At 30.7% G+C, this 21,270-nt stretch overlaps 2 protein-coding genes across 2 annotated transcripts; both read left to right on the top strand.

Moving 5' to 3' along the window:
* The first annotated feature begins 757 nt into the window (after positions 1-757).
* Positions 758-1,857, top strand: LOC129288990 (RING-H2 finger protein ATL33-like). The gene has a single exon (XM_054925821.1). The coding sequence runs from the start codon at positions 770-772 to the stop codon at positions 1,400-1,402; it is 633 nt and encodes a 210-aa protein (XP_054781796.1). The 5' UTR covers positions 758-769; the 3' UTR covers positions 1,403-1,857.
* Positions 1,858-14,614: 12,757 nt separating this feature from the next.
* LOC129287510 (beta-glucuronosyltransferase GlcAT14C-like) lies at positions 14,615-18,052 on the top strand. Its single transcript, XM_054923695.1, has 4 exons — positions 14,615-15,400; positions 16,673-16,748; positions 16,858-16,973; positions 17,405-18,052. Exons 1-4 carry the CDS (start codon positions 14,860-14,862, stop codon positions 17,917-17,919), a joined length of 1,248 nt encoding a protein of 415 aa, XP_054779670.1. The 5' UTR covers positions 14,615-14,859; the 3' UTR covers positions 17,920-18,052.
* Positions 18,053-21,270: the final 3,218 nt, after the last annotated feature.

Below are 21,270 nucleotides of genomic sequence, written 5' to 3'. Positions count from 1 at the left end.
CTCATCTCATCTTTTATTAAATAAAATATATACATATAATTGTCGCTCTTAATTTTTTGTTTCATTCTAAACTCAACTCGTCCATCTTACACTTTTTAACTTTTTACATTATATTATCTAAATAAAAATTTTTAAATATATGAATTTTAAATGTGAAGTTTAAAACCAACAAGGATTAGGTTTAGGTTTAAATTTAGTGAAAGATGTTAGCTTCTCACAACGTGATGAATAAATATTTAAATTCTTATTAGAAGAGATGCACACATTATATAATAAGATAATTTAAAATTTAAATTCAAATCCATACAAAAGCTACATAAGTAATTTTAATTAAATTTTTTATCTATGCAAAGTGATTATATAACGAGGACAAAAAGATTGTGTAATATTATTATGATTTTTGATTATTTTACAAATTATGTGGGTCATATATGCTTTAATGCAAAGTTCAAAATGAGACATATTCATATAGTATGAATAAGGTAATTCATGCTATTTTTATATTAGAACTTGATATGTAAATATGGACATCTATATTACAAGACTTGGGAATTCCAAAATCCCCAATCAATTATTGCTCTAGAGAATTCCTAAGAAACCTCCATGTCTCCATCCCAATCTCTTTGACAGTGCTTTAGCTTTTCAACCAAAGATTATGATTTTTTTAATAAAAGAAAGGTGAATTAAAAAGCAATAAAAAAATAAAGGTGTAAAAACGAAAAGGCACACAGAGAAAAAAGAGCACATGAGATCAGCAGCATTGGCCACCATGGAAAACTCACCACCTCCTCTCATCTCGCCCCTCCCCCCTTCCCCACCACCACCATTCTTTCCCCTCCCTCCTCCACCACGCGCCTTCTCCCAAATCACCGTCATCAACGCGCTTCCTCCTTCTCCGCCGCAGCCACCCTTCCCGGACTCCCCCAGCTCCGTTGACTTGTCTCCTCTTGAGTTCCTCCTCGCTCTCATCGCCGTCGTCACCATCCCTGCCCTAATCTACACCTTCATCTTCGCCGTCAGGTGTCCCTCTCGCCATCGCCGCCATCCGGACGAAGCTTCTGGAGGACCACCCTCCGTCTTCTCCGAACCTGCGTCGCATGACGGAAGAGATGCGGCTGCGGTGTTCTCCGACTTCAGGTACCGGAAGGACGCCCATGGGAAGGAGATCGGCAGCGAGTGTCCCGTTTGCTTGTCGGTTTTCGGCGAAGGCGAGGAGGTCCGGCAGCTCAGTGTGTGTAAGCATTTGTTCCACGCTTCTTGTATCGACATGTGGCTCAGGACCCAGTCCAATTGCCCGATTTGCCGAGCCACCGTCGCCATCAGGCGGCCAAACACGGCGGCTCCGGCGAGAAATAATAGTGATCTGCAACAAGGTCTGCCTGATGCCTCTTCTTTGGATTGACTCTTTTCTTCGTCTCCCTAATTCCTGTCCGTCCCAACCAAATGCTCTGATTGTTCACTTCTTTTGTTTGGCTAGTGAGAGAGTGAAAATTTTCTGAGAAAATTGGACTTCCTTCAAAACCACGGAGATTTAGGATTTGGAAGTGGTTACCACGAGGATTTTGACTGAGCTCACCACTTGTGTATTCGTTGGCTGAAAATTTAAGATTTTATCACAGAAGTTAAACTCAATTCGGAGTTCAAACTGAAATCATCAAGTCTCTCAGTTGCAGGAATTCTTAGCTGTGAAGAAGTCTTCTGATTTATCAACTTCCTTTAGTTAATTGTTCTTCTTAAAATTTTGGGGTTCGAGTTGTTTAATTTCCCAGTTAGAGAGAAAGTGAAGGGATTTTCCTGAGAAAATTGGAGTTCAATATCAAGCCTTCAAAAGATACAAATTGATATATTTGTGGTATCCATGTTAAAGCGTTGAAAACTTTCAGTTACTCAAAATTACTGATTAACGCTATACGACAAGTCTCCTTTTTTTTTTTGGGGGTAATAAAAAGAGATTATAGAATGTGATTTTTGGAAGCTCATTTTCACATTTTTACTTGGTTATTAAAAATGTAAAAAAAAAATTCCTCAATTACCATTACCAATATTCTTAAGAATTGGAACTAGGTTCATTTTTCTTGTTAATTTATTTTAAACGGGAGAAAATATCAAAATAAAGGGACATGTATAGATTAGAAGGGTTTTAAATTTTTAAAATTGATAATTGTATTTGGATATTTGGAATTGGCTCACAATTAAAAGGAAGAGCTTATAGTAAAGATGGAATAGAATCATTGTTAACGAGAAAATTTGAGAATTACTTTTACTTTTGAGTTGTTTTATTATGTTGTTGTTATCGGATGTAGAGTGCAGTGGAATTTGTTAAAGAAATAAAATAGAGAATGAGTGGGTGAAACTGAGTTGAATAATGGAAGCTTGGCTCAAAGTTTGACAGCTTACCAAATATTAAATAGTGGAAAGAAAATGAACGGAAATGGTTGGGAAAAATGTTGAAATTGAAAGGCATTATTGTTTCTTCATTGTTGACAGTTGTCAGCCGACCAAGATAATTTTACATAATTATCATCATCATCATCATCATCAATTTTCAATGAAATATTGATGTAATATTTTTTTTCTTATCTACATGACTACACTATATGATTGAATGTTTAGAAAATTAAAATATAACAGTTAACCTCTCCCCTAAAATATAATAAGATAAGAACAAACATTATAAGAGAGTAAATTCCGTGTGTTGCGGATAATTTAAAAAAATTATAATTATCCTAGTAGTGATTGATAAAAATCTATTTTTAAATAAAAAATTGTAAAGCAACAAAGAATATTTTAAATACAATTTATAAACCCTTAAAATCTTTAAAAGATTCAGGTTCAACTTATTTTACTCTCACGTCTTTCAATTTTCAAACAAAGACGCATATTTTGTAAAGCCAAATTTTAAATATTTTCGAAAAAAATTAATTATTTGATTTTTTTTCATTTTACTTGAACTTTGAAGTCATTTCAAGCTCGATTTTTATATTTCTCAAATGTTTATAATGTGATCCCTGTTCTAAAAAATTGCATATCAATACATTATAAACCCTCACCTGAAACTATGAAATGAATTCTTACTATTTCCGTCCTATGAAAAGAAGAAACTATGAATTGTTGTTGTAGTATTTTTTTTTTTTAGTGAAGAATATTGTTTTATCGATTTTTTTGTTTTTATTTTTGGGAAAATTTTATAATTGATTTATGATTTATTTGCGGTTAAATGGATTTCGCGATGGTCCCCAGTGGGATCGAGCGCATGTGCACCAACTCACATCACAGCCAATTCGTCATGCTTGTGGGTCCTACTCCTCTTCCAAGTTTCCCTCCCAACTACAATCACTCTCCAAATTAAAAATTCAACCCGTTCGTCGCAGCCAATGGCTCTGTTTGTCACGGCGACCTAACTTAAACTTGTTACATTGGGCCCAAAGTGGCCCAATTGTACCTAGAGTCAGAAATTAATTCCCATATAGGGTCCAATTAACCCAATGCCCATCCAATTTCCCCAATGAATCTAATTAGGGCTTAGATTAATTAATTCAACTCCTTAATTAACTTAATTAATGCCTGTTTAAATTCTAGTTCTAGGATGTTATAGGAAGTGGAAGGGGTGGGATTGGATCAGACTTCCTGGGTCACAGGACATGAAACTAAATTTTAGTCCATGCCGTTAAAAGTCCCAACTGCAAATTACATTCGTACCTTTCTTATTTTAGTCAACAAGTTAAACTAGTTCCATGTCAGCATTCTAGGTCAGATTTTAGTCCAACTAAGCAATCCAAATGATCAACATCTGAACGTTTAACGTCAAGGTATGGATGCACCGAATTAATTACATCAGAGTGAAAATGCTATGCAAAATGTCTTGGAGTATTGGATGCTTATCAAAGAAAACATCAGAGGCAAAAACACATTTTAACGTTATTTTTAAAAAGAGAATATCATATTTCATATTAATCAAAATTGGAAGAGTTTACAAACATAAAATAACAACCTAAACAAACAAGAAAAATAGCCAAGTCACTACCAAAGAAAACACATTTTACTACCCCTAATTAATGTCATTTTCTAGAAAAGCGAAGTAAAAAATGGTTACAATGGCAATTTTATAATTAAACTAGACAGCTTCCCGTGCATTGCATGAATTAAAATTAAAAAATTTAAAACAAATATCATTGATATAATTGATATTGACACATTTAAGATGGCTAAATTTTTGAGAGTTCCTATATTCAATCATTTTCCTTCTTAGATATTTCATTTATACACATCTTATTTTTAGTTAAATTTAAAATTTATTGCTAATATTTTAAATCATTAAACCTTTTAGAAATATTATACATATTAAAAGGTCAGAAAGAAGAAAATCTGTATGTATTTATATATGTATGGTGAAAGAACTAAATATATATTGTTTGCTAAATCATTTTTGACTCGCTTCTTTTATGTGAAAAGACAAAGAGTCACCACATTATCTTGTCAATGCAAAATGTATGGTGAAGCATGCATAGTTTGAAGGGCCAAGACCACAAAATAAAGATTGATGATCCAAATCAAACTTAAAATTTTTTTCATTTTTATTTTTTTCTTTTTACAAATAATGTTTATGAATAATAGTTGATGAGTATTGAGTACAACAAATCAGGAAAATACATGAAAAATAGGAAAAAAAATTAAATCTCATTGATTAGAAAAATTAAAAAGGCATGGAAAAGTACAGCAACTGCAAAAGGATAGTTTGATGGAGTTAATGCTAATAATCAAGAAAATTTTAAAATAGGACTGCTCTTGAATCAATGCTCCCGTAAAAGTACACTGAAAATACATGAAAAATAAAAAAAAATTCATTGATTAGAAAAATTGAAAAGGCATAAGAAAATACAATGAATGGAGAAAGATAGTTGGATGAAGTTAATGTTAATGATCATAGAAATTTGAGAATAAGACTATTCTTAAATCAATGCTTCCATAAAAGTATATTAAAAATATATAAAAAATAGGAAAATAAATTAAATCTCATTAATGAATTAAGAAAAAATTTCATATTAACATTAGCCTAAAATTTATTAACTAATGCAGTGAGAGTCAATTTTTCTTGACTAATCAAATTAAAGCTACGAGATTACTCTCCCTGACATTAGCAGGAAAGAGGCATGAAACTCCTCCACCCTGATCGCCCAACTCTCCACCATCGGCAATAAACCCATTTAGGAGAATGGCTGATCAATGATTGATTAAGGAATATGAGACTGAGAGATGTAAAGATATTTTTGTATTGGGAACAAAAACTCTCTAGCAAGACTTGAGAGCATGGGAAACAAGATAGTTAATGCTCTCGTGATAGATGACTTAGGGAATTTTTGAAATAGAATTTAATACTCCCATCACGTAAAAAGAAAAAAATCAATTAAAATAAATAAAAAATAAATTAAATTCTATCAACCAATTAAAAAAATATTTAATCATGTCAACCAATAAAATAGTAATATTCATATTAGTATTAGACTAAAATTAAATTAATCATACAAAAATTACTGAACCAATTGGAGAGGATAATTAATATATTATACCAAAGCTTGTCGACTAATGAGAGAGAAGAGATTTGTGATCAATCACCTTCATCCTAGAAGATTTAGATATTTAATCATTTATTTATTTAATTTAATGCTCCCGTCCCATGAAAAAATAAAATCAATTAAAATAAATGAAAAAAATTAAATTATGCTAACTAATGAGAAAAAATATTCAATCACATCAACCAATGAAACAGTAATATTAATATTAGACTAAAATTAAATTAATTATACAAAAATTAATGGACCAGTGGGAGAGAATAATTAATATTATACCAAAAAAGTATATTGACCAATGAGAGAGAAGACATTTGTAACCAATCATCTTCATTCTACAAGATTTGTATATATATATATATATATTGATGTGAAAAATGCAAAGATATAGGCATTACTTTTATTTAAAGTGACGTAGAAATTAAATATCCATATTGTATTTTAAGGAGAGCGACGTTGAGTCATGATGGAAAATAATATCAACATCATTTATTTTAAACTTGATGTAGATATTAATTTTAGCTAAAAAGCAATTTAAAATTAATTTATTAAGTATCTTCCACATCGCTAATAATATGAACGACGTGGAAACTTATCCACGTTGCTCCAACAATAAAAGCAATGTAGATATTAAAGCTAGAAAACAGTTAAAATAATTAATTGATTCCATATATTCTATGTTGCTTCTAGTATGAATGACATAGAAAATTATCCATGTCACTTGAACAATCAAAGCGACGTAGATATTCAAGCTTAAAAAAGTACTATAATTAATTTATTAAGTATACTCCACATTACTCAAACAAAAAACAGCGACATGAATATTCTATTTTTCACATCGCTTATATTAGAAAACGATGTGGATATTTATTTCTTAAATGCCTAGATTTTACTTTTACTCAATAGTCAAAAACTCCAATTTTAAATTTTTTCCTTCCCGCCAAGAGTCTACTCTTCTCGACTAGAACTCAATAGAAACTCCTCTCATCCCCTCTCTTCTCCTCCCTTTCTTCTCAGCAACTAGAGATTGACGACGAAATCTCTCCTCCTTGAAGGACTGCCTCCTCTTAACCTCCTCCTCTTCTCATCATCAACGTAGCTGAGCTCCTCCCCCTCGAAGGACCTCTTTTCTCCTCTCCTTCTCTTCTCGGCCACCAAAACTCAATAGCGAGAGATTGTCTCCTCTTTTTACATCTTCTCGTCTTGACAACCAAATTTTGGCACAGCTAGAGCTCCTCTTCCTTTACATCACTGCTCTCTCTTTTTGAATTGGGTATATTTAGATATTTAATTTAATTTAATTTAATTTTGCACTAGGTTTTGCTTTTATTCAATGGTGTGCAATTCTACCCTCTTCACTTTGATTTCTTCTACCTAAGTATTGAGTAATATTGAAGCAATTTCTTGTTGGAAGCCTTCAAATAATTGCTATCCCAGGTTGAATTGATATTAAGATTAGTTTTGCAAATGATATGATAAACCTGCGTTATATATATAATTAATCTACTAGTTCCCCCATATTATTTCTCCAGCATAGTAATTAGTAAAGAGATAATATAATTTTAAGTCCCTAATCTTTTTTAATTATTTATGAAGTCCTTGAGATATAACAACTAGTATATTGCTACTTTATTTGGTGGACAAAGTCCCTTTCTAAATATTTGCACATGTTTGCTTAGTTTTTTAAAAAATATTATTATGAATTTATTTATACCATTTTGAGAAAATTAAATTTTCTTAGCTTTGAAAAAATGTTATATCTTTACTGCATGGTTAGTTTCATATTGATCCATTTATACTCTAATTTAATATTTAATGATTTGGACTGGTTGAAATGCTTAATTTAGTATTACTGAAATTTGATGATATCCTATTTTTAAGAAAAAACTTTGCCAAATTTTTTTGATGGTATATTATTTTCATTTATGTTTAAATTTGATATTCGATTATTTGGATAGATTAAAGTGTTTAATTTTTTTAAAAAAAAAATTGGAGAGGTCTCATTTTTAAGGAGAAACTCTGTCGAACTTTTTTTTATTGTATATTTTTTTATTTATGCTTAAATTTGATATTTGATTAATTAGACTTGTTAAAGTATTTAATTTATTGTTTTTGAAATTTGGAGATGTCCAATTTTTAAAGGAAAACTCTGTCAAATTTTTTCTAATATTAAATGTCCATGCAAATTAGATAATTGCTAATTTGATGGACTTTATGATGATTGCTTAGGTAAAAATAAAATAGATAGTAGTTGGATGTATGCTAGGAGAATGAGTGAGAAATATGAGAATGGTGTGGATTAATTTCTTAAATTCACTAGAAGAAATGTTCCTAGTAAAAATGAAAAGTATTATTATCTTTGTATCAATTGTATGAATAAGATTGAACTGAGTATTGATGAAATAAAAGAGTATTTAATTTGTGATGGGATAAATTTAAAATATATAATATGGATATGGCATGGGAAAGTAGGAGCAACTTCTATGCCCTATAATGAGCCAATTGTGAATTACTGGGATGATAGAATGAGAGATATAATTCGTCATGTTAGGATGAGGTCATTTGCATGATCACATGTATATGAAAACTTGAGTAGTGATGTAGATAAATCCTTATACCCAAGGTGTACTAATTTTATGCTTTTGATACCTATGTTAGGATTGGTTAACTTAAAGTCAATTAGTGGGTGGACTTATTCGAGCTTTATAATTACTTGAATTCTTGAATAAAATGCTTTCAACCCATAATTTGCTTCCAAAATATATGTATGAGGCAAAGAAATTTTATGCCCGATGGATATGAATTGTAAAAGGATATGGGATTGTCCTCATGACTGTATACTATACATAAATGAGTATAAAGAGCTACACAAATGCTTGAAATGTAGGACCTCGTGCTACAAAGTGAAGAAAGATGATGGTGCTAATGGTGATGAGATCATAGCTAAAGGTTCTCATATGAAGGTTTTGTTATAGGTTCAAATAATACCATAATTTCAACGTTTGTGATACACTTTAATCACAAAAGCAATGTAGTTTCCCCAAAAACCACTTCTCTCTTTATTAAAAGTGATGTGGTATATATTATCCAAATCCTTTATAAAAGTGACGTTGATGCTTCAACTTTCAAAGTCACCCTAATCTATGTCTCTTACGATAAGGATGTGAAATATCCTAAAAAAGTGATGCAAAAAGTTTTTTTATTTTGGTGGTGGTAGTAGTAGTAGTGAATCCAACATAATAGCAACACCAAAATACAAAACTAACCATAAGCATAAAGAAGCATATTTGATTATAATAAGATCCAACATTCAACTCAAAAACTTACTTATAAAGAATGAAAGTCTTCACCACTTCTGCCAATTAAAATATGCATCATGAAGTATATTTTAGTCTTTGGTAAAAAATATTTTTAGTTAAAAGGAAAAATATATTTGCAGATCTTTACAGTTTCGTTCAATCTTAAATTAGATCTTTATAATTTATTTTATTTTAATCAAGTTTTTATAGTTTCATCCTTTATATATGTTAACCTTCAGGTTAAAATCAATAAAGAATTATTAAATTTCATAAAACAAAATTTTTTTTTGAAGTTTATAGAAAATTGAATTTAATACTCTCAATCAAAATAAAAAAAAATTTGAATTTAATACTTTTTTTATATTTTTATTAATTTTTTATGAAAAATTCTATATGTATAAAAAATATAAAGAAGACAATCTAATTATATAAATTTTGAATGATAAAAATTATAATTAATTTTAAAGTCATATAATCATTTAATAAAATAAAAGTTCTTAATTTTATTTTTTAAAAGGAAAATTTAAGGATTTTAACTTTTAGATATTAAAAAAATTAATTGTTTAAATTATAACGGTTCAATTAAAATAAAATGAACTACAAGAATTTAATTAAAATTAAATGAAACTATAAGAACCTACAGATTTATTTTTCCTAATTAAAATAAAAAGCACAAATGGAGATTGGTCCAAGGTGAAGATCAATCTCGTATAAGAATGTGGGATCAAGAATCATCATATTTAAGTTTCAAAAGAGGAAAGTAATGACAGTTTTATTCCTGATAATTTTTTTGTAAAATAAACTATGCTTATTAATTTAAATAGTTGTAAATTTAGGAATTTCAATTATAAAATAGATATTTAAATTTTAAATATAACTTTAAATTTATAATTGAGTTTCCTATTTACAATTATCTAAATTAATATTTGCAACTCATTTTTTTAAAAATTTTTATGAAAAACTTGGCTATCATTAATTATTTCTTTTAAAATTTTATTGTCATTCTCCCTAGAATCATTTTCCCTTTTTTCCCCCTTAACATTGTCAATGCTAGATTTTTTTTCAGTAGTCAATTTAAGTATCTCCACGATCTCTACAAAAATGTTTTCGAACAGGAGGCTTGTTTTTTTTTTTTTTAATTAGAATTAGGAGGCTTGTTCTTTTGTTCTCCTTTTTTGGATAAATAAGGAAACCCTAAACTATACTACTCGACTAGCCAGGGTACGGCTCTCCCGAAACCAAATTTTGAGGCTTGTTCCAATTTTAAATTTTTAATACGCTTGAGATCCAAAATGTGCTCCTTTCATTTTATAACATATGTATTTCAACTAAAATATGCAAATTTCAAAAGGTACAAATTTGACCCTCTATTATTTTTTTAAAGAGCATTGAGTTTCATATTATAAGGTAGTATGAAATAAATTCTCAATTTTTAAGAACGAATTATCCAAAAGTCTCCATTAATTTTAATTTGATAGACATTAACTTTCTATGTGGGGCTCACAATTTTTGATTGAAAATAACAAATGGCACACCACTTTAGCAAATAAAGGTGTAAATCTAATCATGAAATATTTATTAAGGAGCATTGAATAGTTTCTATTATAAAAATCAAACCATCCAATACATTCCCATTAATTTTGATCAAAAACTATTTATTTTCATACTTATGTGATTCAAAATGTGTCAATCTCTTCAATCTTTTTACATTCGTTATCAGTCTCAATTCGAGAAGAAGAGGTTTAAAAAGTTTTTTATGAAGATATTTACAAGGACAACGCCAGCAAAACTTGATTCAATTGCTTTGTTTTCTATAAAAATAGTTTATGGTTAAATTAAGCTTGAATCAAGCTTCTTCCATGCATAGTAGTATCATAATTCATAATGCTACTTCACTTGAATTGCCATAGAGATTTAGACAAAACCTTGTCTTCTTCCTCTTCCTCTTCTACATCGTTGGCATCATCCTCGTAAATGACTTAAAAAAAGAACTCTTTAAACTTTTTCTTCTCAAATTGAGACTAAGAACAAAGGTAAAAAGATTGAAGAGATTGATATGTTGTAGGTCTCAAAGTTTGAAAATAAACGACATTTAATCAAAATTGATGGAATGGTATTGGATGATCCATTTTTATAGTAGAGGCTACCTAGTGTTTCTTGAAAAATAGTTTATGGCTAGATTTACACTTTTATTTGCTAAGGTGGCATGCCACATGTCATTTTTAGTAAAAAATTATGGGCCTCGCATGGAAAATTAACGTCCGCCAAATGAAAGTTAATGAAGGCTGTTGGATGCTTCATTTTTCAAAATTGAGAATTTATTTTGAACCATGTTATAGTGTAAGTTATCCAATGCTCTTGAAAAAATAATTGAGGGCTAAATTGTACCTTTACTTGAATCTATGATTAGGTGATAATAATATCAAATTGAGTATCATGAAATTGCAAAATTGAATGCCACCTTTACCACCCCTCACTGACAAAGCATTCCCAATTGTTTCCCTATACATTTATTTCAATGAGATTCACCTCCCACCATGATCACCAATAATAGATTTACCCATTTCTAAAAAATATTATTTGCTTTTTATTGTTGTAAATGCCAATCTGTCTCGTAGTTCATTCATAGTTCCTTTGAAAGCTAGGAATGATTATGACTATAGCAACTCAGAAAGTTCTCAATCAAACTTCCTGTTAGCAAGCTAATTCTAAACTAATTTTAGATAAAAATGAACTAAATTATCCTTCATTCCATAATAAATATAATAAAACTTATTAAAATATATGATAAATATGAGAATCATCACATCCTTCAAAAAACTTATGAATTATAATTATCAATCTCATGAACTAAATTACCCCATCCCCTTATAAATATACTTACTTATTCCTTTTATCATCTTATTTTTAATTTTATTTTTTAATTTATTCCATTTCATTATATTTTAGTAAGCAAATGTTACCTAAAAGTCCAGATGACACCTTCCAACATTTAGTATTTCCCTCTCTCGATATACTTAATTTTATATTGTATTTTTTTATGTAAGTAAAGTAATTCAATACGATACAAATGACAAATATAAAGGTTAAAAAACAATTGAGCCTCTTAAATTTGAAGTCCTGCATTTAAATCAGCGTGAATATAATTTTTTTTAAAAAAATTACTTTTAATTTAGACTTGACAATGCTCAAATTTAATTTATTAATAATAAATAATAATATAACTATGTAAAAATAAAGAAAATATCAAATAAATATATCAGGAAAAATACCTTTAATTTAACTTTCACATAAATCTAACCCACTTTTTTTTTTTTAACAGTCGGATTTTATCACACATCCATTTTTGGGAAAATAATAATTGCGTTCCTTGCTTGGAAGTTAATGACAAATAAATTTCCTCGAATCCGCAAAATGATAAGATGAGTTGTTATATTATAATTAGCCAATGCATAACAGACGTGGCATTATTAACAACCTAAGTTATTATATATTATCTTGAGAGGCCAAAATGCTGAAATGTCCTACTATTTATGAGTATCTTTTTTCTTTTTGTCAGAAAAATGTCAGTTCTCACCCACCCTACCCACCTTTGATGGTATCATTAGAGTAACAACCTAAATTGTCTTCAGAGGGAATCTCATTTGAGGTCTAACCAAAAAAAAAAAAAACCTTTATTAAATTAATTAAAATAAACATGTCAATTTTAAATAAAAATTTCATTTCTAATAAAAAATTATTTATTAATATATAAATTTAAAATTATGAATTTGTGATCATGTAATTATAAAAATTTAAATTTGTATTTGTTATTTTCTTACTAAGGGTAATTATATCTTTTCTTCCAAAATTATGTTTGCAAAAAAAAAGTGGATCTATAAAATAATTTTAGAATTTACTGAGTGCTGAGTATAATTTTTTTCCCTTGAAAGCCCTGGATGAGATTTTCTCTTGTTTTTATCTAACCGTTGAGATCATTTTGTTTTGAGAAGCCCTTTTTTTTTTATTGAAACTAAGAGTATCTTCTATGAATAGTTTTAATATCTTTTGAAGCAAGAATGGTTAAGAAATAATTAATTAAATCCTCTGAAACTAAGTTTTAAGAATTTATGTGAAGTTTTTTATTAGTTTTACTTATTTTATTATTTTTATAAAATAAAAATATTCTCATTTAAAAAAACAAATTTAATTAAATTCATAATTTTTAATTTTAGATTATATGAGACCAGGAGCAAACTTTCTTTACTAAATTTACCTCACACATACATGTATGTTAGCAGAGCTTTTATTATAGGGTATCTTTTAAAAGAAATTTTTTATTTTTAATATAAAGCACTTGATATGATATTACTTATATTTTTTTAATATCATTTATATTTTTTTTGGTAAAAAATGTGTATATATGTATATCTATATATATTGAAAAGAACCAAAAACAAAACCAAGTAAGAGGACAGAGCCTCAACCAACATCAACCAACACTAATACGACCACTTAAAGCATTAGAATGAAAAATATTTGCAAGAGGGTGTGGGGGTACATGAACCCAACCAAAATGACACACTCTCTAATGGGCTGAACTAGCAAGCTAGTAGGCAACTAGATTAAGGGATTTAGGAATCCAAGAAAAGCTAACAAAATCAAAAGAAGATTTCAACTTCAAAATATTAGAAAAAAGGTAATTTAAATGTCATTCAGGACTGTAGAAATCTCCATTAATTGCATCAACGGGCACCTTGTAGTGAATTTCGAACTTCACTTGATGAAAGTTTAAGCCAAGAGCCATTTGCATTCCTTTCCTAAGAGCTTTAGCCTCCACCATTAAAGGAGATACAGCCTTATAAGGACTGTTAAACCAATCTCAAGGCTCAGCCTAAGAGTTTCAAAAAATAATTCCCATGCCTGCAAACCTTAGGATGGGAAGGAGAAGACCAACTAAGCTGAGAAGATGGAGTCAAAGATTTCCTATTATCTTTATCAAAGTTATTAGCCACCCAACCACGAGTTAACTAGAATTCATTTAGTAGAGATTTAGCTTGTTTAGCCCCAAAACTCAGATCAATAGCAAAGTGGTTATAAAGACAAGAATACTTATGTTTTCAAATTTGCCAGCACATCATATCAATTAAAGCTATCCTAAAATCATCAAAATCAGAATCAAGAAAACCCAACATAGTCAAGGGACGAAATTATATATAAAAAGGCTATCAACATGTAAAGAAAGAGAAGAGGAAAACCAAGCCTTTTTAACCCAATCACAATTAAAAAACAAATGCTCAAGAGTCTCATCTTCAACTGAACAACAAGAGCAAATGCTGGAGTTTGTGATGAAAAATCTCTTTAATTTAACCTTGATAGACAAAACCTCTTTAAAAAATTTTCACATGAAATAATTAACCTTTTTAAAAACTTTTAATTTTCAGAGGTGTTTTCAAACTTTGTCCACATTTGGATAAAGAATATCATTTATATTTAAACTAATTAATTATGAAAGAAAATATAATATAAATTTAAATTTTTTTTAGCGGTAGGATTGGAAGCTTATCTTATTTTCAAATAAAATTAACAATTTAATCAACTTTTTTTAATTCAGATGAGATAATTAGGCGTGTTTTATATTGAAAATTGGGGTAAGTATAATAAATAAATAAAAAAGTTGAAAAATAAAATTTCTAACCACTCGACAGAGCTGGTCTGTAACGACAACCTAATCTGTAAAATCTAGTTGATTTACACGACACTCATAAAAGGAGCTTTCCTCTTCAGCTGGTTCTTCAAACAAGGTCACTTCTTCAGAGTCAGGCTAAGGTTAAAGCACATAACCGATTTTACAGAAAACTGAATACTCAATTGGCCCTTTAAAAATTTTCAATCTTCACTGAAAACTTCAGCTCTTCAAGACATGCCGTTTCGTCGTCGGTGGTCGAACCACAATCCAGGACCTGAAATATCCAATCCAAACTCCTACACTTGAACTCATTCCCTGTTTACCCATGAAACGAATTCACCAAATCCCCTATCACCGACATCGCAAATGGCTCATGCCCACCATTACAATCTCCACCCTCTTCATCCTCTTCCTCTTCATCCTTCTCTTAAGCCGCAGCAAATCTTCCAGATCGGCTTCTTCTTACAATCAACCCAGTTTCACCCATTTTGACCTAGATTCCGATTCAGGACTTCCCCGGTTGCCCCGATTTGCGTATTTGATTGCAGGTACGAAAGGGGATGCTTCGCGGCTCCAGAGGGTTCTTCAAGCGTCGTATCACCCCAGGAACTATTACTTGCTGCATCTGGATCTCGAAGCTTCGGATTCTGAGAGGCTTGAGCTTGCCAAGTATGTGAAATCGGACATTGTGTTGAAGGGTTTTGGGAATGTAATGGTGGTTGGTAAGGCTGACTTGGTGACTTATAAGGGTCCAACAATGATTGCTTGCACACTTCACGGGATTGCCCTGTTGCTGAAGTGGACAAATAATTGGGATTGGTTTATTAATCTAAGCGCGTCTGATTATCCTCTCTTGTCACAAGATGGTGAGTTTTTGTACACACAAAACTTGATTGCTTTTGCTTTGAGTTGCAGCTATTAGAAATGCAACAGTGATGCATAACTAATTGCTAAGTGTGTCACTTTGGTTAATATAAAGATATAAGTTGCGAGCCACACTCCCTCAACAGGCACGCTTTTTAGGATGGGCCTCTTCATTGGCAAGTCTAAAGTCACATCAATTTGTTTGAAACGATCCATTTATTTGGGAGAAACAAAATTAATGGTTGGAGTTAGAACGAGCTAGCTAAAATAGCAAGCAACCCTTTTTTGCTTGAAGCTTGGAATTTGTAATAGTTGCGGCAGAATGAACCTGAAGTTATTTCAAACTATTTCTGTCTTCAGAGCCAAATAGGACAGACTGAAGACATAAATGAATGAGCTCTAGCTTTCAACTTAAAATGAAAGTCTGAATCTTTCAACTTATATGCTCTGAATGAGATCTGAAGCTGAACCTTCAAAAATCTGGTCTTTAACTACATGCATTTTAATTCGTACTTATTAGAATCCTTTATATGTTGCTTAAAATGAATTTCAATTTGTAGTGCTTCATAGAGTTAAAAAAAAAAAAATCTTTGTTTGAGTTGATGGTACATGTCAATCATATAGAAGAAATCTAAAGTTAATTGTATTTGGTATTGAAGAAAAGAAACATGTTTTCCTTTGGTCCCTTTCGGCTCATCATTGTTGGTTAAAGTTTAATTCAACTTTAGTTGTTTGTGAAACACAAATATATCATTATTTACTTACATGAGTTCTGTTGTGTGGCTCTTGAATTGTACTCCTCATTGGTGACCATAGTTTGATCTACAGCTTGCAACTTGCTTTGCATACTGCAAGCTTTCTCGCGATTGTTTAAATGTGGCATGTTGGAGACATTGACAACCTGATTTTTCTCTGCCCTATAACACGCAGAAGAAAGAGAACCACATGAGAGGATGAGTGTTTTATGGAATACATTGATTAAATCAGTGAGAAAAGTACTCTGATATATCTAATTTGGGTGTATTTGTAGTGTGGATCTTGAGTTTAGCCAAACCATACAGAAAATTATAGAATACATTGATTAAATCAGTGGATCTTGAGTTTCCTTTCGTGAAAGCTTGTTGTCTTTGCCTGTGGATGTAGACTAAGATCTGTACTGTCAATTCCTTGTCCATTAATTTCCTGTGGCCTTTGGAAATAATTTGAATTTGCTATATCATAAATATATTATTTGTTTGATTTGCTAACTTTTCTGTGGAACTTTTGTGCTTCAGATCTCTTGCATATCTTTTCATTCATCCCCAGGGATCTAAACTTCATAGAGCACACGAGTAATATGGGTTGGAAAGAGTGAGAATCCTACTTATCCTTTGATCATGTCTCAGTTTGTTGCTGAACTTGATGTTTTAAATTCCACACATGGTTACTATAATATGTATAAATGTAACCGTGGCTACAGATATCAAAGGGCCAGGCCTATCATTATAGATCCAGGCTTATATAATTCGAAGAAATCCGGTGTTTATTGGGCCAAAGAAAAAAGATCTGTCCCATCTTCTTTCAAGTTATTCACAGGTAATAATTCTAAGTTTTCAATGGATTCATCTCTTACTTTCTTCTAGCTTATCCTGTTTTCTCCAGTACTTTTACTTTGCCTTTTTAGTATATATCCAGTTCTGTTTGACTTATTATCTGTAGCACTTTATAGTCTATCAAGATCAGTACCATACCTGTGACTGTTAAAATTTGTTATGCACCATAGTTTCTGCAAATGTTATCATGAATTTACGATTCATAATTAACAGTAGCTCCTGAAGATAGGAAATCAATGTAAAATTTGAATATTCCAATAGGCCTTGCTATTTATGAGCTATGAATGTTGCAGGTCCTTTCATGGATTCCATGTAATGCATGATATACGCGGGATCTGTGTGCAATTTATCGATGAAAGTTCCTTCATCTGCTTCTTGAATATTCTTGTTGAAAGTATATCCTGTTTCCTTCAGGTTCTGCATGGGTTGTCCTAACAAAACAGTTTCTGGAGTTCTGTGTTTGGGGTTGGGACAATCTTCCTCGGACTCTGTTGATGTATTACACAAACTTTCTTTCATCCCCAGAGGGCTACTTCCACACTGTCGTCTGCAACCACAAGGACTACCAGAACACAACAGTAAACCATGATTTGCATTATATAAGGTGGAACAACCCTCCCAAGCAGCATCCACTGTTGTTGAAATTGGAGCATTTTGATGATATGGTGGAAAGTGGCACTCCATTTGCCCGAAAGTTTGAGAAAGATGATCCAGTTCTCGATAAGATTGACAAGGAGCTCTTGAGAAGATCAGATGGCCACTTCACTCCTGGAGGTTGGTGTATGGGAAATCACTTTTTGAGCATAGATCGTTGTGCAGTTTATGGGAATCCAGTTTTAGTGAAACCAACTTCAAGTTCCAAGAGGCTAGAAAAACTGATGGTGAAACTGTTAGATCCTGAGAATTTTCGGTTGAAACAGTGTAAATAGTGTGGCCAGTTAGTTCATTTTTCTTCCCACAATTTTGCTTCTCTTGCATTGCAGATGATTATAGTTTCTCAACTTGGTCCTAGAGTTTCAACATCTTATTTCAATCATTCAAAGAGTATCATTTTTCTCTTTATGACGTTCTCTTCTTTCCTCCTTTCTGATTGTCGGAAGCAAATTAATTCTGTGACCATGTAGTCCAAGAGAATTGGACTCATTTTGCTACATGTTGGGCCGGCCCAAATAGAAACTGTATCCTGTTGGCAAATAAGGAAAATAAAATAAAGAGAATGTACCAAACAATGTTTTTTGTAATTTTGTTTAAAAAAATTGCACAATACACACAACCACCGTATAATTTTTATAATGCATGAAATTTAAATAGTGAGTTATAGTTGTTTGTAATTTATATATAAAAACGTGACTTGTTATATATTCGTATTGATGCTGTTCAAAAAAATGAACTCGTGTGCCTATATTTTGGTGAAGACTATGAGATTTGCCCGCTGATAAAATTGAGTATTTCGCCATGACACATTCATATGGCCGAAGAAAAATTATGGGACATTCAAATCTTCGATGATTAATTTGTTTATTTATTTGTCGGCCTGATTAGATGATTTAGTTTGAGTAACCTGAATTTGTATTTTCTCATCACAAGTGGCCAATCATGAAATAAAAGGTAACATCGGTTACACAATAATTTAATAAATTTTAACATAGAATTTGTTCACAGGACGAACCTACATTATATTGTAGGTCTTGGCTAGCAAGTGTCCCCCCATAGAAATTCTTTTTTCCTTTTTCTTATATGTACAATGAATATTCATTGTCCCTTTGATATTTAATAATAGGGTAAAGGAACAAAAATACCCACAAAGTAATTAACGACGGGCACCCACTATTTTAAAGTGATGAAAGGGCAAAAATACATATAACGTTATATGGATGGGTGCAAAAGTAACCAGACCGTTAATTTTGACAGTTAAATGTTAACTGTACATGCCACGTGTTAGTCTTTGCTAACGTGGATTAAAAAAGGGACAAAAATACCCACGAAGTCATCGGCTAAAAGCAAAAATACTTATAACGTTATCAGAATTGGTGCAAAAGTGACCAATACATTCAATCCCTTAAATATTAACTGCTTAGTTGATATCTAAGCAAAAGTTGATTTTTTTTTTTGCTGATATAAATAAAAAAATTCCAAAATAAATTTTTAAGAATGTTGATCAATCATTGTATGAGTATCTATAATGTTACTTTAATAGATGCATTAGTGATCAATATGTTAAAATCAATGTCATATGGTTTCTTTCCATTACCACATATCTCACCCCCTTTCTTTCTCCTTATCCACTCATTTTTTTTGTTTGTAAAACTTGAAATTTAATATAGTGAGATAGGTTGTTCAAAATTGAGCACATCTAACTTAAAAACATTGCCACAACCTTAAGCAATTGCATTCACGATAGATTCAAAATTTTTAAATGATTTACGCCACTGTTGCAAAAAAAAAAAGACAAGCAATTTAATTTGATATTCAGTCAAAATGATATTTTCTCATATGATATTTATACAATAACTGATTAACTTTTAAAGAATTTCATTTTGAAATATTTTTTATCTACATCAGTTAAAAAATAATCAACTTTTGCTTAATTGTCAGCTAAACAGTCAACATTTAAGGGATTGGATGTATTGGTCACTTTTGCACCAACTTTGATAATATTATGGGTATTTTTGCTCCTGATCGATGACTTTGTGAGTATTTTTATCCTTTTTTTAGTATACGTCAGTAAAAATTGACACATAACATACATAGTCAGCATTTAACGGTCAAAGTTAACGATGTTAAGTCAAAGTTAACGGTCTTATTACTTTTGCACCCATCCATATAACGTTATGAGTATTTTTTCCCTACTTTAGGATACTGGGTGCTCGTCGTTGACTACTTTGTGGGTATTTTTGCCCCTTTGCCCTTAATAATATTAGATCTAATAACCCACAAAATATATGTATGATATATGCTTAAGATTTTTCTGGAATTCATGTTCATTCAAAAGAGCGTGTTCTTCCAAGAGTATCGCTTAATTTAGTCATTTTGACCTGAAAGAAAAGAAAATGAAGGACTCAAATTGTCTAAATCATTGAGACCCTAATTTATAATATTCTTCACTTTGTTTGCATCTGTTATTGGATGAACAAGATCCAAAAGGCAATCATTGATTTAGTGTCAATCTGATATATAATGCAACAAAGGCCCTTGGAATAAAGGCTGAGTTATAGTAATTGGCTGGGTCCCTCTCTCTAATTGGTTTTTTGGGTAAATGAAATCAACAGGTACAAATAATGCATGACTTTGGCCAGTAATCCGAATCTTCCACAGAAACAAAACAATAATATTTATTATAAAGTGATAATAAAAAACAAAACAAAATAAGCATATAAAAAGTTTACCTCACCTATAATTATCATTATTAATATATGTAAAATAATATACATTTTGTAACAATCAATACTATTCAAAAGCAATCAACATAACATTCTGCAAAAATTAGAAAAAAATGTCTAATAAATTGTGAACACTGTAACCTTATCATGCACGATTGGAAATAGTCATATTTCCACGATTTTATCTATTGGATCACAAAGAAGTAAACAATTGTACTGATTAGCTTATCCATCAAAGTCATTAGATGGATGGTGTAGTCATGACTTTATTATTGTATTAAAAACTAGATCAGTTATTGAACCAATCAAATTATTGATTTAAAAGTTAGCAGTCTGATTTGGATTGAACCGTAATTAGGCCGGTTTATTAAAAATGGGAAGAGAGAGCTGCATAGTTTACAATGAGTCATAAAAATAAATTTATAATAGGAGTAAAATGGAAAAATGATAATAAATAATCCTCTACATGCCTTAAATTAAGAATTAAAGAATCCTTCTACAAAACGCCATGAGTATATGTCAAATTAGTTTTTAGGTACTATGGTGTACAATGTTTAAGAAATGATTTGTATTATTCCCGACTTGTTAATATACTAGTATAATAAATTTATTGTGTATGTTAAGCAAAATGTTAATTAATGTGTAACTGTGTGGGAGAATCTTAATTGCATTTGACTAGGGTTGTGAGGTGGGGCCAGGAAGAAAGAACAAGGAAATAGGGTAATTGGATTTGGAAAAAAAAAATAAAAATAAAAAGCAAAGAAGAGTGGGCAAGGGAACAGACCGGACCTATAAAAGGTTCATTCGGTCGGGACACCCTTCAACCATTTGTATCTTACATCACTAAAGCAACCCACCTATACATACATACATATATAAAGAAATATATTTTCCATATAT

This window comes from Prosopis cineraria, unplaced genomic scaffold, assembly GCF_029017545.1.
Source record: "Prosopis cineraria cultivar Desert tree isolate PC_DT_omini unplaced genomic scaffold, ASM2901754v1 PC12, whole genome shotgun sequence".
In the NCBI taxonomy this organism is placed as follows: Eukaryota; Viridiplantae; Streptophyta; class Magnoliopsida; order Fabales; family Fabaceae; genus Prosopis; species Prosopis cineraria.
The sequence above is the reverse complement of the archived record's forward strand: the minus strand, read 5'-3'. Positions and strand labels throughout refer to the sequence as shown.